Source organism: Spermophilus citellus, assembly GCF_964194105.1.
Source record: "Spermophilus citellus genome assembly, chromosome: 17".
NCBI lineage: Eukaryota > Metazoa > Chordata > Mammalia > Rodentia > Sciuridae > Spermophilus > Spermophilus citellus.
This window is the reverse complement of record NC_138199.1, coordinates 32,258,883-32,277,918: the sequence shown is the minus strand read 5'-3', so window position 1 is coordinate 32,277,918 and position 19,036 is coordinate 32,258,883. Positions and strand designations below refer to the sequence as shown.

The window sequence follows — 19,036 nt, the reverse complement described above, 5'->3', positions numbered from 1 at the left end:
AGGATGGGAGATGGCAAGAGTGGGGACAAGGGATGGAGTTCGGGCCACAGCCCTTCATAATCCACATTAATGCATTCATGAGGGCGCCCCCCTCCTCACCCGACACCTCCCATTGGGTGCTTCTCAACGCTGGTGCCTTGGAGATGGTTTCCAGCGGGTGCTTTAACTGCTCGTCCCAAGTTTTCTTCTTCTCACTGTCGTGTTGGAGACCTGAGGGACTTCAGGTAAGTTTATGGAGATGGCTCCCCTCCCCCACTGCCTCTCCTGTGTTCTATTCTATTGCCCTTACCTGGTTGCTAACGCCAATTAAAGGCCATTTGTTTCAAATGTCCCCGTCCACCCCCTTCGGCATTGCTTGGAAGGTTCTATGGTGCGCAGGACTGACTTCTCTCCTCATTCCAAAACCCAGGAAAAAGTAGAGAAAAGATAGGAAGAAAAGAAGAAAGACGAGTTCATAGAGGAGACTGGAAGCTCTTGGGATTCTAGAATAAAAATGTCCATCATGGTATTTTTCTTGCAAAACTCTTCTTCCTGCATAATTATGTTTTTACAGAAGGAATCAAATTTAAAGAGATACTTTTTGGATAGCCTAAGAATTCTCAAGTAGTTCAGTGAGCTGTGTGTCTTTGGGCCTATCCTGAGTCTCTCTGAGCCTCAGTTGGTCTGTGTGTGTGGAGGGTTGAAACAGGCCTTCCCATCACTACCCCTGTGCTGCCCTGGATACTGCAAAGGATCTTGCTTGGGAAGATGGCCACGTGCTTCCGGACAATGTCAAGGAGAAACTCTCCATCATGTCACTTGGAATCTATGAACCAAATAGGCTTGGGCTCTGCTGGAGCCCTGGAGGAGAGAGGAGGGAGAGGTCATAGGGTTGGAAACTCCCCTTTTCTCCCAAGCCCCGAATGATGGGGACAGACCACGTGTGAGCCATGGGAACAGGAGACTAAGGGAATAATTCTCTAAACTGGGCCCACTGTGCTGCCCCCGCGTGCTTTCTCTTTTCCAAAACCATTTTCCTGCCGCCCTGGCTGGAAAATAAGCCACAGGGCTCCTTACATTCTTCAGCAAACAGCCTGCAGGACTAGCAGGCCCCAAATGCAGATATGAGGAGCACCAGTTTCCCCGAAGCAGAGACTTTAGTGACCCTTACACAGACCAGATCCCAGAACTCAGGGAGATAAGGACGATTCCCCCTAACCGTAAAATCTGTAAAAACAGGTTCCAATGAGAACCAGTCAGCAGGGGCCAAAGTGACCTGCAGTTGTCAGGCACCGTGGGGACTCAGGAGTCTGAGGTCATCCTGCTGTCAGTCAAAAGTCTGTTATACAAAATTACGTATAAGAGGAAGTGAGGGGAAAGGGGAAAAAAACAAGAGAGAGAAATGAATTACAGTAGAGGGGGTAGAGAGAGAAGATGGGAGGGGAGGGGAGGGGGATAGTAGAGGATAGGAAAGGCAGCAGAACACAACAGACACTAGTATGGCAGTATGTAAAACGTGGATGTGTAACCGATGTGATTCTGCAATCTGTATACGGGGTAAAAATGGGAGTTCATAATCCACTTGAGTCAAATGTATGAAATATGATATGTCAAGAGCTTTGTAATGTTTTGAACAACCAATAATAAAAAAAAAAGTCAAGAGGTGGACCTGGGTGGGATTCTCTGAAAACGTCCCCAGGATCCTCAGGAAAACTGAATGGCAGGAGGGGCATACTGTCCCTCTCCTCTCTGAGAGGACCCTTGAGAGTGTCCCCTTTCTCCCTTTCCTATCCCTTCTAGTAAACTCGTGCCTGTTACTCTGAGTGATATCTCTGATATCTTTCTGGAATGATTCCAAGAATCAGGATTTGAAGGGGGGGGGTCTCTGTGCTTCCTCAGTTGTCAGAAGGCCCCAGCCCTGTCACACCACCCCAGACTCCCGCCCCCTCGCCTACCTTCCTTCTGCAGACCCGCTCCCTCTGGCTCCGCCCTGTTGAAGAACTGCCAAATTGCTTTAGTTTCTATTTCCTTGTAACGTCCTGCCTGAGCAGAGGACAGCCCAGCCGCCGTGAAAGGCAGCAGTGGCCACCAAGGTGGTGGAGAAATGGCTTTCTGTGGCGTCCAGCCTCCCTACCTCAGCCCGGTGAGTACTGGGGACTGTCACAGGGCTGTCCCCAGCTGGGCTGGCTGCCATAGCCTGGGAAACGGCGGGGTGGAGTGGGTCAGTGGGAGAGAGGGGCAGAAATGCCAGGTGGGGGCATCCCAATAGAGCTCCTATTCCATGCCAGTCTCGTCTGTGCCTCTTGGGACCAGCGGGTGACAATCACCATGGTCCATGCATTTGACAGACAGACACTCTGAGCTCCCGCTGGGTGCCTGCTCCATCTGAGGTGCTTGAGCTAGACAGGCCTAGTAGCTTCTAGAAGGGTGATGGTTTGGGGAATGGGGATGCCAGCAGGCTTCTGGGAGAGTAGCCACCCTCACACGCAGTAGTTAAAGCACTGACTCTGGAGAGGGCCTGTCCGGATGGGTCGCTTACTAGCTGAGTGATCTCTGGGCCTCAGTTTCTCCATCTGTGAAGTGGGAATCACCCTCCAGCCCCTATCCTAAGGCTGGGTAAGCACTGAGGGAGCATATTTGAGCACTTCCTGGCACACTGTAGGTGCTTTAGGAATGTTTCATGTTATTAGGAGTCAGGGGGCATCGAGGGGTCTGTGCTCTGAGGACTGAGTCGGAGGTCATAAGGTAAGGGCATGTCCAGCATGTCTTCAGAGGGCAGCCCTGGAGGTGAGGGACTGTCTATGTGGGTGACAAGGGGCTGCCTCCCACACCTTTCCCCTGTCTGTGGGGAGCCTTGTAAGGCTATTATGCCCACTTTACTTGTGGAAAAACTGAGGTTCCAGGAGGTTGAGGCACTTGCCAAGTGTCTCCAGATGCAAAGTGGTGGAGAAAGCAGCGGCTTGGTTTGCTCTCAGAGGAGGGAGAGACCAATGCTGGGGAAGCAGGAGCGCCTATGGTCGCCCTAGGTGTCAGGGTTGAGGGGGTTGAACAGGTGCCAGGGGTAGCCTGGTGGCCTGGGCCTCACACTTGACCCTGCCGCAGCAGAGGCCCGAGGCCTGGCCTGAACTCCCCAGCAGTTGCTAATGCTGCCATCACCCCTCAGCCACCCTGTGGGGATCCTGGGGTGGAGCGTGTGTGGAGGGGCTAAACAGCACCTCTGTGGGGGGGGGTCTGCGGGGTCACAACGGGTCCCCACAGCATCTCATACCCTCTCGCTAATTCCCCATCAGACTGGAAATGACATAAGTGCTGACATTTTGTGATTCTGATTTTGAGATTTTCTGTGGATGTAGAAGCTAAACTTCCTGGTTTTCTATCAAACGAGAAAGAAAATCCTCCTGCAGGCAAGGGAGAGTTCAAATAGGACTTGGGCTGCGCACGTCCAGACAAGAAAGAGGATGTGTGCACTCCCCACTCACGTGGTGACGGCTGACCTCTGGCCGTTTGAGCCACATTTCCTCCAAATGCTAACTCCTGAAGGAGCCGAGTGACCACTGTGGTGCTAGGAAAGGCTCCTACTGTGAGGCCCTGCTGCTTCTAGGCAGCCCTCTCCAGGGCCAGGAAGGAAGCCAGAGCCACGGACAGGACAGGCCGGCAATAAGGATGTCCTGTGCTTTATCATCAGCAGCTTGTGTGGGGAAGCATGAGTTCTGGGGTTCAAATCCCAGCTCTGACATTGACTAGCTGTGCAGCTTTGGGCAAGTTACTGAAACTTTCTGTGCCTCAGTTTCCTCATCCTTAAAAGTGGCATTAACAAGGGACAACGCAGGTCTGAAATGCCAGCTACCAGCAGGACCCAAGAACTTTTGAGGTCTCAGGGCCCTGGGCTAAAGTCACATACTGCCTCCTGCTGCTGGGTAGCCTCAGGCAGGTGTAGTGGTAGCCGTACTGCTGGTGCCAGGATGGGGTGCCCTCTGGTGACGCTGGGCCGGCGGGCGGCAGGAGGCTGTCCATACTTTGGTCTCTTGGGTCCAGCCCTGCTTTCTGGACCTCCAGACAGAGGAGGGAAAAATCTCAGCCTCCAGGTACAAGCAGGAGCTCAGAGCAAGATCTGAGCCAGTGGAGGGATTTGTCCTGATGCAAACAGCTGTATTACCAAGGCTGAGCCCGAGACAGGGGCTTTCCTCATGGCATCGCATGCCACCCTCTCCCCAACACTGCCAGGCTACATTATTAGCACTGTGTTATAGTCTGAGGAGGGACTGGGGCCCAGACAGACAGAGTGACTTGCTCAATATCACAACTTCTGGCACAGGGAGCTGGGGAAGGAGCCAAGGCCAGAGGCCATAAACCCAGTGCAAGATGCTATCCTCCCTTCAGCAGGATCAAAAGTGGGTCCTGCTCAGAGCTCTCCCTCACATACAGGCCCAAATTCCATAGGAGCTTCACCTGGCGAGGCCTCACAGCATCTGTTTTCTGACAGCCTGCATGCTGTGGCGTGCTCACGGCTCCTGCTTCCATCTGTAAAGCCTGCAGTTTTGGAGCCGGAGGGATAGGGTTCAGTGGTAGAATGCTTGCTTAACATGTGCAAGGCTCTGGGTTCAATCCCCAGCACCACAAAAAAAAAATAAAAATTCAATTACATTAAATAAACCATAATCCCCGTGATTTGGGAAGCTGAGGCAGGAGGATCTCAAGTTTGAGGCCAGACTCTGCAACTTAGGGACACTCTGTCCAGAATACTTTCCCCATCTTAAGGTCCTTAACTTAATCACACCTGCAGAGTTCCTTTTGCCACTTCAGGTAACATAATCTCAGGTTCCAGGGACTCTGGACTTTTCCAAAGGTGGAGGCGAGGGGTCATTCTGCCCTCAGTACTCGATATCTTGCAGTTCACCAGCGTTATCAGGTCCTCCTGAATTCTTTTAGAGATACTTTATCTGTAATAAGTCTACACATGCTCACAGTCCCCCCACCCACTTTTTACACAAGTGGCGTCATTGAGTATCTGTGTTGAGACTTCCCTCCCTTTTCTCTCTAAGGACACATTGAATCCCTCATTTGGAAACAGTATCATTCACTTCACCTCTTTTTCCCCTTGCATTTTTAGGCTGTCTCCCATCCTTTGCTGTTATAATGAGGAAATGACGAACTTTGCTTGTAATTAGCGACACCCAGAACAATCTTATTTTTCAGAATTTGGGGACAATCATTTAAGACATTTTGAAATCTCAGAAAACTTTTTTTTTTAAGACACTGTTGCCTGAGAGATGAAGGTTCTCTGTCCTGCCCCATCACCTGTACCCTTCTTCCTCCTTCCAGAGTTTCTGTAAGATCTGAGCACTTCAGAGCCATCATACCTTGCTTTCTGTTCCTTTTTCTTTTTTCTTTTCTTTCCTTCCTAGTACTGGGAATCTAATCCAGGGCCTCACATGCTAGGAAAATACTCTATCACTGAGCTCTCTCTTTGGACACAGGATCTCCCTAAATTGCTGAGGCTGGCCTCCAACTTGAGATCCTCCCACCTCAGCCTCCTGGGCCACTGAGATTACAGGCTTGCACCACCACACCTGATAGCTTTCTGTTCTTGTGCCTCAGTGTGAATAAACTTCTGTGAAGGGTGCAGGCTTCCCAGCTTTGGCGTGTTTAAAGCGTTATCTCTTTTGATAGCATAAAAGGCTCTGATGAGAATGTTGGGCTTCAACAGACAGGGGAGGGGTTTCCAATACTCTGAACTCAATGCCCCTCAAGTCAGTTTATGCCATGCTGGTCCATAACTCTATCAGGGTGACTTTACTTCCCCCAGACCATGGACATGGGCAGGGGTGAACTCGGAGGCCAAGAGAAGTGTGAATTTCTCAAGGTCACTAAAGGATTTAATGTGAGTTCAGACCCATCCTGAGTGGCAACAAGAGACACTTCCCTGAGAGGTCTACCGACAGCAGCTTCTGCCTGAGGTCCAGGCCCTGCAGTGCCCCTGAGTGTGGATGGGCTTCTGTAGGTGCCACAGTGTCATATGCCTTCAGGACACAGGCGAGAAGTGGCCGTGGGCTGGACTTGGCAGTGGTGCTTTTGAAATCCCCAGAGAAAACAGGTCACAGAGAACCCCGCCCTTGCCCAGCCCCAGGGCTGATGGACTTTGGCCCTGCCTCGCCTCCTCCCAACCTTGGCCCACTTCCCTTTCCACCCTTGGACTCCTCTGGAGCCAGTTCAGATACAGCATTGTGTTGCGAATACTTCATCCTGTATCTCCACCATATAGGATCGGATGCACCCTTTTTGGAGAATATTTTTTTCCCCAGAAATGAAAATGTTTACTCAAAAGATAATAATAAATCTAAATTTCTGGGTTACTCTTTAATTTGGGAACTGCTAACACTGAGCCTGGGTGGAATTCATGGGTTAGAGCAGAGGAGATGCTGTCACATCTGGTGAGGGTGTGAAGTCCCCATGCCTCAGTCTCCACCGCTCCCTACTGGTCCTACCTGGCCATCTGGCTCGTGCACATCACTGCCCCTGCTCTGGGAAATACTGAATTCTTACAGGAAATTGACCTAAAGGAGGTGTAGAGAAGAGAAAGGAAAACCACCCAGGACACAGAACTGTGCTCTAATGCGGGTGGACAACAGGCATCCAGAAGTGTGCATTGAAAGTTGGGAAGTCACCAGGGTGGGGACTGTGCCCAGAGAGGGCAAGGCAGGGAGAGGAGGAGGGTAGCAGAGAGGCACCTACTATGCGCCATATTCTCCACAGTCATCCACCAAGCTGCCTTAGCAAGGGCAGGGGTTATCTCTACGTCACTGAGGAGGACACTGTGTCAAAGAGAGCTCAGTAAGCTTTCCTCGGTCGCTTCTGCATCTGGAAGGCCCTCCTCCTGGTGGATTCCTGGGTAGTCACTTCCTCTCAGACTGCCAAGGTTGGCTGCCCATGATGTCCCCTCAGACTCAGGTGGTCTCCTCTTTTTAGGGCTCAGAATGTCTGCAACCAACTGAGTCGCATCTGCTTCTGCACAGGACCCTAAGATCTGTGAGGTTGGGACCCCACCTGTCCCATTCACAGCCACATGCCCAGGCCCTAGCACTGTGCTCTCACACCCAGGTGAGTGCCCACCAACTGACATCCCATGTCTTCTCCCTGCAGATGGTCCCCTTTTCTGGGACAATCCAAGGAGGTCTCCAGGAGGGACTCCAGATCACTATCCAGGGGACCGTTCTTCACTCCTTTGAAAACAGGTATACAGATGGTGCTGCTGTTGTCTCCAGCCTCTTCCCTTAGCAGCCACAGGGTGCTGAGCATGAAGGGCTGGGCCCTGCCCATGTTTCCCAGCGCCACTGAGCACGGGTATCGACTGCAGGGCTCCCTGTCCCCAGAGAACTCAGCAAGGAGGAAAGGGGCCCAGAGTTGCAAAAGCAGAACTCCCTCGGTCCCCTGCTGGCTCCGTCTACTTTGGAGCCCTTCTTTGGCAGATGTGTGGACATATTCAAAAGTCATTTTGTCTCTTTGGTTTTCAAAGCATTTTCTGGAAAATACTAAGTCAGCCAAGATGCTGATCAGTGCTGTTTCCCACCCTCCTCAGTGAAGCGGGGGCTGTCTGCAAACAGGGAAGAGCTCACATGTACTCTCAGGCTGGAGGGGGGATATCTGACCCCCATGCAGGCGTGGCTGACCTCTGCTGAGCAACACTGTCCGGGTGGCACTGAGGTGTGTGGTTTTACAGGTTTGGTTGGGATCTACACAGCTGCTGTCTGCCACTGTCCACAGTGCCTGGACAAGCCCCTCGGGGCTCAGCTGTCTGTCTCAATCCCAGAGGCCCTGTCATCACCTTACATGGGGCACTCGGACCTTGTGGATCCTCTTCACACCCTCTGATGCCTTAGATTGGCAATCTGAATTTGATTGACTTCCTCCACCACTGCCATCCCCCATAAGTAGGGTGGACATGGCCACAGTGGACATGGGACTTGTCCAGGAGCCCTGGGAAATCCTGCAGGAGATTTACTCAAAGCCCTCCAATAGGGCAATCCAGGACCTACCCTGAATTCCCACCCCCCCCACACACACACACACATCAGTCTGACCCCCTCCCGCACCAGAAGGAATTCCTACTGTGCCACCCTGTCTACAAGACATTGTCCCTCCAGTTCTGGTGACTCTCCCTTGGGAAATGTTGCTCTCGCCCTTCCCTGGAGCAGGAATTTTCAAAACACAGGAATGAAGCTGGAGGGCTGCCAAGGGAGAAATACATCCAGAGATATTTCAAAATCCGCATTCTCCATCCAAAGAGAAATGGCTTTAATTTTGTAACTTGGATTCTTCCTTCTTAGCACTGCTAGAGTCGGGGCCAACAGGGATCCGGGCTGGGTTCTGGGCCTGCTGTCATAGAGTTCACAGAGCAACCTGGCTTGAAGGAGTACATCCCTGCTTAGCTGGCCAGAAGGTGCCAGAATGTTCTAGAACATGCCCTTTTCCAACAGAAATTGAGTGGGCTCTACAGGAAGTTAGAAGGCTGCCTCTGGGGCATGGTGCAGTACTGGGCCCTGTGAGGGACAGAGAGGAGGGAAAGCCAAGGCCCTGGCCTGAAGTCTGTGTGGGAGAACAGTGTGGCCAATGAAGCAGGCAGAAGCCGCGTTCATACAGAGCTCAGGGAAGGCTGGACTGCAGGGAGACGCCCCATCTTGAACTTGAGACTTGAACTTTGTTTCAAGGTCTAGATATAACAGAGAAAAGCAGAGAAGACATCTACCGAGCCCCCATTTTGGGAGCCAACTGCCCTGGAAGGTTCTTTGATTTGAAATGGCTCATCATTTGAAATGGCTCATGTCCCAGGGGAAAGTGTCCAGGGTGAGGGGCTTCCTCCCCAAAGAGAGGGATGAACTTGCACTTGGGGCCTCCTGAACATGACCTCCCTCAGGATCTCGTCCTGAGTGTGGCAACCTGAGGGCAGTGTCAGGGGTCTGAGTCCAACCTCACTTGACTTCAGGGTCACCACGTCCACTCCAACACACACCAACATGCAGTGAGCACCAGACTTCACAAAACTCCGCACCGTGACATTTTTATGCTGGTGAGCTGGTATTTATTTATCCCACACTTTCTCTTTTCGACATTGTCTTTGTAGGTATATGGCCACCGATTTCAAATGATCTTCAAATTTGTTCTTTTCTTTCCCAGTTGGGCAGGTGGGGGCTGGCTTCCAACACTGACCCCTGCGAGCGTTCACTTGGCACTAAGTCACATCCTTCATGGTTACCATCTTTGACATCCATTTGTAATTAGTTTCCAAGACCCAGGCTTCTTGTGGCTAATGCTAGCTCTTTCCTTACCCATTTTCCTACTTACATGTTTTTAGAAAATCACGCTGGAAGGGAAACATACAATAATTGCATGAAAAAATATTAGGTCCAAATTAGATGAATAATATCAACAAAAAAAAGATGCCAACAAATTCATGTAAACTGCGCAGGTTCTATGCAAAGAAGCCCGTGGTGCCAGGCTCTTTCATTCTGATGTTGGCAGTAACCATGCAACAGAAGACTCTTTGGTTTCCCTCTGCCTAGGTTTGCTGTGAACTTGCAGACTGGCTTCAGTGACCAAAACATTGCTCTCCACTTCAACCCTCGGTTTGAAGAGGGAGGGTATGTGGTTTGCAACACGAAGCAGAATGGACGCTGGGGGCCCGAGGAGAGAAAGATGCAAATGCCCTTCCAGAAGGGGAAGCCCTTTGAGCTCTGCTTCCAGGTGGAGAGCTCAGAGTTCAAGGTGAGCGGGAAGCCCTCTCCCTGTCCCTCTGGGCTGGGTGAACAGTCTTTAAATACATTGATTGAGATCAGGCCAGAGTGACACCACTACACAGACCATGGATCTGTGGCTTTCTAGATCGTCACCTGTGGCTAGCTAGTCTCCATGCGTGCAGTCACCTGCCCCTGCAGGTGCACCTGTTGCTTCTTTTACTGTGAAAATAGGGACTAGATACATCACCATGGTGTTTTTTGAGCTCTTACGTCTTTAAGTTCAAGATGATCCCATTCCCCTGCTGTAGCCATTCCTTCACTTCTGGAAACATCTCTTTTTTTGTGGGGGGGGGGGGGGACCTTGTTCTAGACTTTATCCAGGTTCCAGTAGCCACGTGGCTTTGTAAGTCCCTGCAAATGACCTTTGCAGCCAGAGCAGTGTCTCTGGGCTTGGGGACCCAGGTGGCGTGAGACTGTCCTCTTCTGTGCTATGTTTCATGGGGTTCCCTGCTTAGTGTGTGACCCTAGATCACCTCCCCCTGCTCTCCATGAGCATTTTTATGCATACCTAGATGCTGCCCCAGGTGAAGTGTCACCAGAAAAATGAAGATATAGTAATAAACAAAAAACTAGAGGAACAAAAAGCCAATGGGAGCTTGGGGTTGGAGACATTTGACTCACATGTTCCTGTCACTGGTGCAGCCCTGAGGGTCCCCCATGCCCCCTCTGAAGTGGGCTGGTTGTGAAAACCAGGCTCAGGCCTTTGATTCCAGAAGCGGGGCTCCAGGAGCTCTGGCGTGCTCCCGCCCTGGCCCGGGACTCCTCTCCTGGAACATGGTCTCCTTTGCCAGGTGATGGTGAACAAGAACTTCTTTGTGCAGTATGCACACCGCGTGCCCTTCCATCGCGTGGACACCATCTCTGTCACCGGCACTTTGCAGCTGTCCTACATCGGCTTCCAGGTGAGACTGAACCCTAGGCCCCTGTCCCAGGGCTGGGGCCCGGGGCCCAGGCTGGCTGTGTCTAGACTCCATGGCCCAAAGTTACCAGCCAATCTCCTCTCCAGGTGGCTTTGGGGACACATTGGTTGGGAACTAACCAATCTTTTTTTTTTTTTTTTAATTTATGAAGAAAAGAGATTTATTTTATTTTATTTTTATTTTTTTAAGAGAGAGGAGAGGGGGAGAGAGAGAGAGAGAGAGAATTTATTTATTTATTTATTTATTTATTTTAGTTCTCGGCGGACACAACATCTTTGTTTGTATGTGGTGCTGAGGATCTAACCCGGGCCGCACGCATGCCAGGCGAGCGCGCTACCGCTTAAGCCACATCCCCAGCCCCTTATTTTATTTTATTTTTTTATTAGCTACACATGACATTACAATGATCTTGGCAATTCATACATTTGAATCAGCTGGGGTATAATTTCTCATTTTTCTGATTATACAGGTTGCAGAATCACACTGGTACTAACCAATCTTGATGGTTGTCTTCCCCGCCTCCTCTGTCACTCTGCCATCCTTGTGTTGCTGTCTCTGTCTGAAGCTCCTGCCTTGGTCTCCCAGACCCCTCGGCCTCTCCTCTGACTGTCGCTCTCTGTTTCCACCTTGGTTCGCAGACCAGGTGGTTCCAGAAAGAGCCCAAACTTGGGAACCAGGCAGAATCCTGTTCAAATCCCCAGCTGTTGCCATTCTCTCCATCTGTGGGGGGGACCAACGTCACCTCTCCCCGCCTTGAAAGGACATAGTTACGGCCACTGGGTTGGTGGTTCCTCATCTGTAGAATGGATATAATCATTGCCACTGGGTTGTGTGGTTCCATGACGCTGTGTAAGTCAGGGTCCGACTCCACGGCCCACTTTGTCGTCGGTTTGACCCTCCCTGTTTTAAAATATCTAAAAGCTGAGGAGACATCATGTGAAAAAGGGGAAGGTTGGGGTGTTCTGGACCCACAGTAGGTCCTCAATAACCACGAGCTCCTTTCCCTTGGAGCTTCATCCCTCACGTCCCCTCCCTCCATGGCAGGGGAAAGACAGAGAGAAGGAGAGGGAGGGAGAGTGCCCACCTGCCACTACTCACCCAGCAGCCCCTTCCTCGCCCTGGAGCCTGAGCTGGCCTCTGGGTCCTGTGTCTGCCTGGCCGCTGCTCCTGCCTGACCTCTTTCTTCTCTTCCTTGGCTCCATGGATGCTCCGAGTCAACCGGTGGTGCCTTTTGTTTTAACAGAGGTCTCCAGTCCAGTCGGCCTTTTCCACCATGCACTTCTCCCAGCCTGTCTGTTTCCCATCGAAACACAGGGGGCGCAAACCAAAAGTGAGTTACAGATGGAGGCCGGGAGGCTGAGCAGACAGCAGGAAGGACAGAGGGCCCACAGGCCGCTCCAGCCTGTCATACCCGCTAGGGGATTCCCCATCTGCTTCCACCAGTCGCCCAGAGCTGGGGACCTGGGCAGTGTCCTGGGTCCCTATCCCCTCCTTGATGCTCAGCTCACCTATGTCCCTCTCCAAAGCCTCTGCCATGGCCCAGACCATGGTGACTCCTCACTGTGACAGCCGTGTCCAGCTCCTCACAACCCCACTGTGCAATCCCTTCCCATGAGCACACCCATCCTGGTCCAAGCCTCGGCCCTTCTGAAGGAAGCCCCAGGTCCCCAGAGGAGCACAACAGAATGTCCCCAGATTTGCCTCCGCCCACCTTCCTGCCTTCCAGCCCGGCCCACTCATAAAGAGCATGCAGCCTCTGCTGTTCCCTCGAGGCCTCTCAGGCCACCATGCTTTTGCCCATGCTGTTCCCAGAGCTGAAGCCACCATGTGCCCATCTCACCCCCGGCAAGCCTCTCACCGCACAGTGATGCTCTGCTTAGATGTCACTCCTCCAGGGAGTTTTTCCCGTCAGGAAGGCTGCCAGACGCTCCCCTCTGTGTGAGCATGAACTTTGTCCATATCTGTGCCATGCAGTCACCATGTCCTATTATAACCATGCTTATGTGTCTGTCCCTGTGCCCACAAGCCCCTGGAGCACTGGCACTGTGGCACCATTATTTGGACACCGTGCCTGGCACAAAGCAGGGACCCAAGAAATGAATATGGGCTCTGATTCCCACAGCCAAGTACAGGAGGAAGCCAGCCAGGGCCAGAGTGGCCTTCTGGGAGGGGCAGGATCAGGGAAAGGAAGGCAGCCCTTCCCCTGGCTACCAGAACAGTGGGGGTGGGGAGAGCGCTCTGACTACCCAGGCTCCGCATGGCCCATGATGACATGGACGTGCTCGGCTCACAATGGGGCCTCTGGTGAACACTGGTTTTCACCTGATGGGTGGAATAGGGCATCGGGCTGTTGCCTCTGGGGATTCAGGGAAGCAATATGGCCTGTGTTGGACCCATCTGGGGCAGCCAAGGGCACATCCTCCTCCCCAGCCCTGAGACCTGTGCACTTGGGGGTGAGAATCTGATGCTGCAGGCTTAAGAAGGGAGGAGAAGGGAGGTGAGTGTCAGGGAAGTCATTTCTGACCACAAGAAGCCCACCTGGAGGTAGGTAGCCATGCCTCCTCCACCTGGAACCAGCCATCATTTTGAGTTTTCTTGTCTTCTCAGCCTCCAGGCATTTGGCCTCCCAACCCGGCTCCTATGGTAAGTCAGCCTCTCTCTCTTCTGGTCCTCTTCATTTTGGTTCTTCCTGTGCATTAAAGGAAGGAGGCATGGCCAGGCATTGATGTCTCTCATAAGAAAGTGGGCAGCTAAGGCCAGCCCCACGGACCACCTGGCTGGCCTCTGGGTGTGGTGGAGGGACCTGGGGGTGTGGCTGGTTGGCCCCATACAACAGGGAACCACCTGAATGGCCACTTGTCTGCAGAGGCCCCACATTCCCCTCTCTTGCTTGCAAAGTACAGCTGTGCAGACAGAAATTCCCAGAGAGGAAAGTGGGGCTGGGGCAGACCTGTCTCTTCTCTGGAGCCCTAACCTTTGGACCCTTGAGCTTAGAAACAACTGTATCCACCCTCTCTGAACCTTGGTTACAGCTCAAGGTTAACTCTCTTCATAGTGTGTGTGTGTGTGTGTGTGTGTGTGTGTGTGTGTGTGTGTTTGTGTGTGTGTCCACTGGTGGCAGGTGGTAGCATTCACGCTAGTAGGAGCTGGGAGCTGGTTGAGACTTGGTTTCTTTCTTCCAGACTCAAACTATTATCCACACGGTGCACAGCACCCCAGGACAGATGTTCCCTGTAAGTCTAAAAGTTCCTTTTCAGCTCCTTGCCCCGTGGCTTCCCTCTTGAGCACCAACAGTATTCCCTAGAGTCCCAGCACTGGGTTAGCAAGTCCTAAAGTGGTTTATCCAGGAGGATGGGGACAGATGGGGCTGAGCCCAGGTTCCTAGACTTGGATCCCGAGGACAAGTCCCTGCAATGTCACTACTGATCACGTCTTGATCTTTCTCCTCCTCCTGCCATTGCAAATCAGGTGGGGGCCTGGATTGAGTGGGGCTTCTGTGGAGGTGCTGAGAGAGAGGTGTCCATAATGGGTCCAGGAACACACCAGGAAGTTTCAGGAGGGCTGATGGAAGGCATGTGGCAGAATCCAAGGGCTGAGCCCTCACAACTCAGTCTCCCACTGGAGCGTACTCTAGAGTGTGTGTGTGTGTGTGTGTGTGTGTGTTTGCACATGTGTTTCCACATTGAATTTTCTGGTCTCTCTTCAACAGAATCCTGCAATGCCACCTATGGTGTTCCCCAACCCAAACTATGTGAGTAGGTTTTTGGAGGAGGCAGGAGATTTCATTTGTGTGGGGCAGGGAGGGAGGGCAGGGCCACGGGGGATGGTCCTCTGACTTGCATAATTCAAGGCAGTCCATTGTCAAGCTGATTTTAAAAGCATCCACGTAAATTAGAAGACTGTCCAAAGGAGCCCTCAACTCTGAAGTGGTCTCTTCAAGTGAGCAAATTAGGACTTTCCTTTTTCCACCCCGAGAACCCTTTGGTGTTGGCCAAAGTTCCTTCTGTGACATTTAAAGTGACATTCCCCACTGCCTTGGGGAATGCCGGAAAGTTTTCCTTTGGCTTGACTGAGCCAGGTAAAGATGTCCTAGGTCTCCTTCTGGAAGATGTCCTGCTCACAGGCACAGTTCCAGACTTGACTGATGGGACACATCTATGGAAGTTGGTACAGGATTCTCAGGGGCAGGTGTGGCTCTCTGGCTGCTGCTGCTGGCTGACTTGTCCCCACCCTCCCAACAGCCGATGCCTTTCTTCACCAGCATCCCAGGGGGTCTGTACCCATCCAAGTCCATCATGGTGTCAGGCACTGTCCTGCCAAGTGCTAAGAGGTAAGACAGGGCCTCCAGGGCTACCAGAATAGAGAGAGACCCCCACGGTCACTCTGGCCATCTCCCTGGCTCCCGACAAGTTGGGGATTGTGGGGAAGGGCTGGGTCCCAGAGTTCAGTGGACAGAGAGGGTCCATGTGAGTTGCCCCCCACCCCAGGTTCCACATTAACCTGCGCTCCGGGAGTGACGTCGCCTTCCACATGAACCCCCGTTTTGATGAGAATGCTGTGGTCCGCAACACCCAGATCAACAGCTCTTGGGGGTATGAGGAGCGAAGCCTGCCCCGAAAAATGCCCTTCACTCGAGGCATGAGCTTCTCGGTAAGTTGCTGTGACCTGGAGCTCAGAGGGAGGGGCTCACAGGGGGCAAGAGGAGAAGAGGTGGAGGAGTCTGGGGTTACCTGGGACAGCATGGGGGCTGAATCCTGAGGGATGAGGACTGCACCCCAAGGAAGAGAGAATGTTAACAGGTTATTATTATTTCCATGATCACTGCCCCCACCCACATAGCAGGTGTCAGTGTCTGCTTTTCACATATGGGCAAAAGAAACTCGCAGGACACAGGTCACACGGCCAATCTATGCCAAACGGAACCCAAGAATGAGGCATGATTCATTTGCTCCCATCTTCACTCTGCAATCACTTGCTGACCACTTTATGGGGGCCACCTTGTAGGAAGTAGCCCACTTCTGTGGATGCAGCCACCAAGATGTCAGACAGGATCCTGCCCCCACGGAGTTCACAGTGTAGATCGGGGAGGAAGAAGGAACGGTCATGAACCGGTCACTGCAGAGAAGAGACAGGTCCTTGCAGAAAGGGAAACTGAACACGGGCTGGAGGGAGCCGGGGCGGGAATGGCGGGGAGCTGCCTGTGTCTTGTGCAGAGGCAAATGGGGTCCATCTGGAGCCTCAAGGGCAAGGGCTGCGGGGTGGAGAGCCAGGGCAAGAGAGGTGCGGATTAGCTGGAGGCCTGACCACCCAGAGTGGGCCTTCTCCACCTTGACTCTGCAGTGGATTCACTCAGAGAGCTTAGAAAGACAAATCAAGGCCAGGGCCCCCACCCCAGGCCAGTAAGGCGATCAGCCTGGGCCTCTGTATTTTTAAGACACTCCCTAGGTGATACATCTGCAATCGGGGTTGAAAATGACTGGTGTGGGCCTTTGTGGGCCATGAAAGGGGCTTGGATTTTAATACAATGAGAAGCCATTGGAGTGTTTCAAGTCCCGGAACAATAACCTTGATTAGTGAGCTCTGAGACCTTGCGGAAGTGACACATGCTCTGCGTCTCAGTTTCATCATCTATAACATGGAGTGATAATACTAGAGATCAGAGGACTGTAAGAATGGAATGAGACGGGATCTGTGCAGGCTGAGGGCTGTGCTCGCCATCGCCATGGGTGATGAGGTTTTGAGGTTTGTTCCCTGCCTGCCTCGCAGAGAGGCCTCCGGCTGTAAAGAGTGTTAGGAGGCTGCTGCAGGAGTCTAGGCCCCCAGCCCTGAGGACACAGATAGCCCAAGATAGCATCTCATCCCAACTGGAGAGTGGACTGGGGAGGCAGGTGACTCGACAGGGAGTGGGTCAGGGAAGGCTTGGGTGTGCAGGGTGGGAACAGCATTCCATGCTCAGGAAGGGCATATGCTAAAGTACCAGGGAAGGAGAGCGCATGGGTATTTATTGAGGAGCAGATATTTCCGGCGTAGCCAGAATGCAGGGGTGGGGCTTGTTACTGGCCAAGGCAGGAGGGAGGAAAAGAAGGAGATTCAAGCCCTGCGTTTAGGGCTGCTGATTTTCCAAATGGAAGTGACAGGGCCTCTCTGTCCAGGTATGGATCATGTGTGAAGGTCACTGCCTCAAGGTGGCTGTGGACGGTCAACACCTGTTTGAATACCTCCACCGCATGAAGAACCTGCCGGCCATCAATAACCTGGAAGTGGCGGGTGATGTCCAGCTGACCCACGTGCAGACATAGGTGGGCTCCCTGGCCTGAGGACAGGGCTGGGATGTGGTGCTGAGTTTCCTCATCATCTCCATTCCCCTGTCTCAGCTCCAGCCTCCCGGATGCTACCATGCAAGCAGAGGGTGTTCAGAACTGGTGAAGCTGTGTTCACCCCCCTCAGCAGACACGGAGTCTCCGGAGCCTCCCAAGCACCCAGTTCAGGCCTGTGTTGAATGTGGCACATTCCTGTCCCAGGTCAACTCCAGTTCCCAGCCAGAGCTATGCATTCCCTGCAGTGAGGGGACCTCCTTGGCCCCACCCCCCTTCTCTGACCCTTACTCTCTTTCTTTCTCACCTGGCACCCAGCTCAGCCCCCCACCCCTCAAGGAAACTACCCTGATTCCATCCCCCTGGGCTTCCACCAACTCTCTTTCCCAGGGGAAAATAAGGAAAATGAAGGAATAAAAATGGTTGCCGGCAACACGTGGGGAAGACCGTGGTTTATTAAATGTGTCTGGAGACACTTGGGAGTCTCTGGAACTGGAGGTCCCTGCCCAGGGAGTGGGAGAGACTGCGTGGGCTCCCCTTGGGAAGGGGGATCCTGACGTCCACACCTACTCACAGTGAGTCCCTGGCAAACCCCAGGAGAGAGCTGGGGAAAGCAGGAGGACATGGAATTCTTCTGCAGGGGTCTCTGGACCTCAGCAGCTGGGTGAACCTGGAAAACAGCTCCATGCTTCTGAGATGGAAGAAGGGCTGGGACAGAGCCTGTGGGGGCCCCCGGCAGAGCCTCATCAGAACCTTGTGCCCAAGTGGGAGGAGGAGGCAGGCGGGACAAGAAGCTGATTCCAAAGCTGTCCCAGTCATGATGTGCAAGAGGGAAATGGCTCAGTGTCTGGGGATCTGCTGGTCGGCCGCTGGGCAGCAGAAGGGAGCCCAGCTGGATGTCCAGGTGATGCCATTTTACTCTGCTCACTCCGTCAGAACCCAGCCCCAGGAGCCAGAGTGGGGCTCAAAGAGTGTTCAGACCAGCAGGTGCCTCATGATCTGGGAGCTGATTAGAAATGCAGCACCTTGGCCTGGTGCAGTGGTGCATGCTTGCAATCTCAGCAGCTTAGGAGCCTGAGGCATGAGGATTTCAAAGCTAGCCTCAGCAATTTAGCAAGGCCGTATATCTACATAAAATACAAAAAAAGGGATGAAGATGTGGCTCAGTAGTTAAGTGCCCTGGGTTCAATACCCCCCCCCCAAAAAAAAGCACCTCGGGCCCCACCCAGACCTACTGTATCAGGTCTGCATGTTAACAGATCCTGGGTGACTCGAGTGTACATTAATTTGTGAGAAGCCTTTGGTCTAGGCCACTGGACTCTGGGCAACTAGACTTTGGGAAGCCCCTTTCCCCCATCCCCCACCTCCATGAGAGTAGCTGCTACCAGAAGTGGCAGGAGAGGAGGGGAGAGCAGGTGAGGGAGCCCATGAAGCAAGGCCCAAACTGAAGCTGAGAGCAGGATTTCTCTAGACCACCACTTGTCCCCAACTGAGACCTTTTTGTGGTTCTGACCAGAAGGAGATGCAGCTCTGTCGCTTAAGAAGCTCCCCTGGTCAGGAGGCTGAGGAAGGAGGAGTGCAAGTTCAAAGTAAGCCTCTGCAACTTAGTGAGATCCTGTCTCAAAAGAAAAATAAAATAAACACCAGGTCTGGGGGTGTGGCTCAGGGGTTAAGCACCCCTGGGTTCAACCCCTACCCCAAAAGAAGCAGCTCCCTGGCTGGCTTCAAATCAAGAAAGGACCACAGTCTCCCAGGAGGGGCAAGGGTAATGCATGCCCTTACCCTCCACAAAGTCTTCCACAACCAGGAAACCTCACCTGCTTTCCCCATGTGCTAAATCACCAGTGGCCAAACAGGTGGCTACAGAACAAACCCCTTCCTAAGACAGGGCGAGGGTCCAGGCCTTTGCTAAAATCTTGGCACTAAGTGCATAATTCCACTGCTCACCACACCTTTCATAAGATGCTTTCTGGGTGAAATATACAGCTCCAGCCCCTTGCCTGTGCCCCGCATCCCCACCACAGATGGGGAT

The 19,036-nt window shown here is 52.7% G+C and overlaps 1 protein-coding gene across 3 annotated transcripts; it reads left to right on the top strand.

Moving 5' to 3' along the window:
- Positions 1-2,010: 2,010 nt before the first annotated feature.
- On the top strand, positions 2,011-17,439 carry LGALS9 (galectin 9). Of its 3 annotated transcripts, XM_081270279.1 has the most exons (12): positions 2,011-2,122; positions 7,120-7,211; positions 9,537-9,738; positions 10,562-10,672; positions 11,934-12,020; positions 13,298-13,333; positions 13,873-13,923; positions 14,400-14,441; positions 14,932-15,020; positions 15,178-15,340; positions 16,843-16,989; positions 17,065-17,439. In XM_081270279.1, exons 1-11 carry the CDS (start codon positions 2,084-2,086, stop codon positions 16,987-16,989), a joined length of 1,059 nt encoding a protein of 352 aa, XP_081126405.1. In that variant the 5' UTR covers positions 2,011-2,083; the 3' UTR covers positions 17,065-17,439. The 3 variants fall into 3 exon arrangements, with proteins under 3 accessions (XP_081126405.1, XP_081126407.1, XP_081126406.1); XM_081270281.1 differs by lacking the exon at positions 11,934-12,020; XM_081270280.1 differs by having other exon boundaries at positions 16,843-17,439.
- Positions 17,440-19,036: the final 1,597 nt, after the last annotated feature.

Excerpts from the sequence above, each read along its gene's own strand:
- LGALS9 (XM_081270279.1), top strand. The coding sequence starts at position 2,084 with ATGGCTTTCTGTGGCGTCCAGCCTCCCTACCTCAGCCCG. Across the intron at positions 10,673-11,933 it reads TGTCCTACATCGGCTTCCAG|AGGTCTCCAGTCCAGTCGGC; the intron begins GTGAGACTGAAC and ends TTGTTTTAACAG. Across the intron at positions 15,341-16,842 it reads CTCGAGGCATGAGCTTCTCG|GTATGGATCATGTGTGAAGG; the intron begins GTAAGTTGCTGT and ends CTCTCTGTCCAG.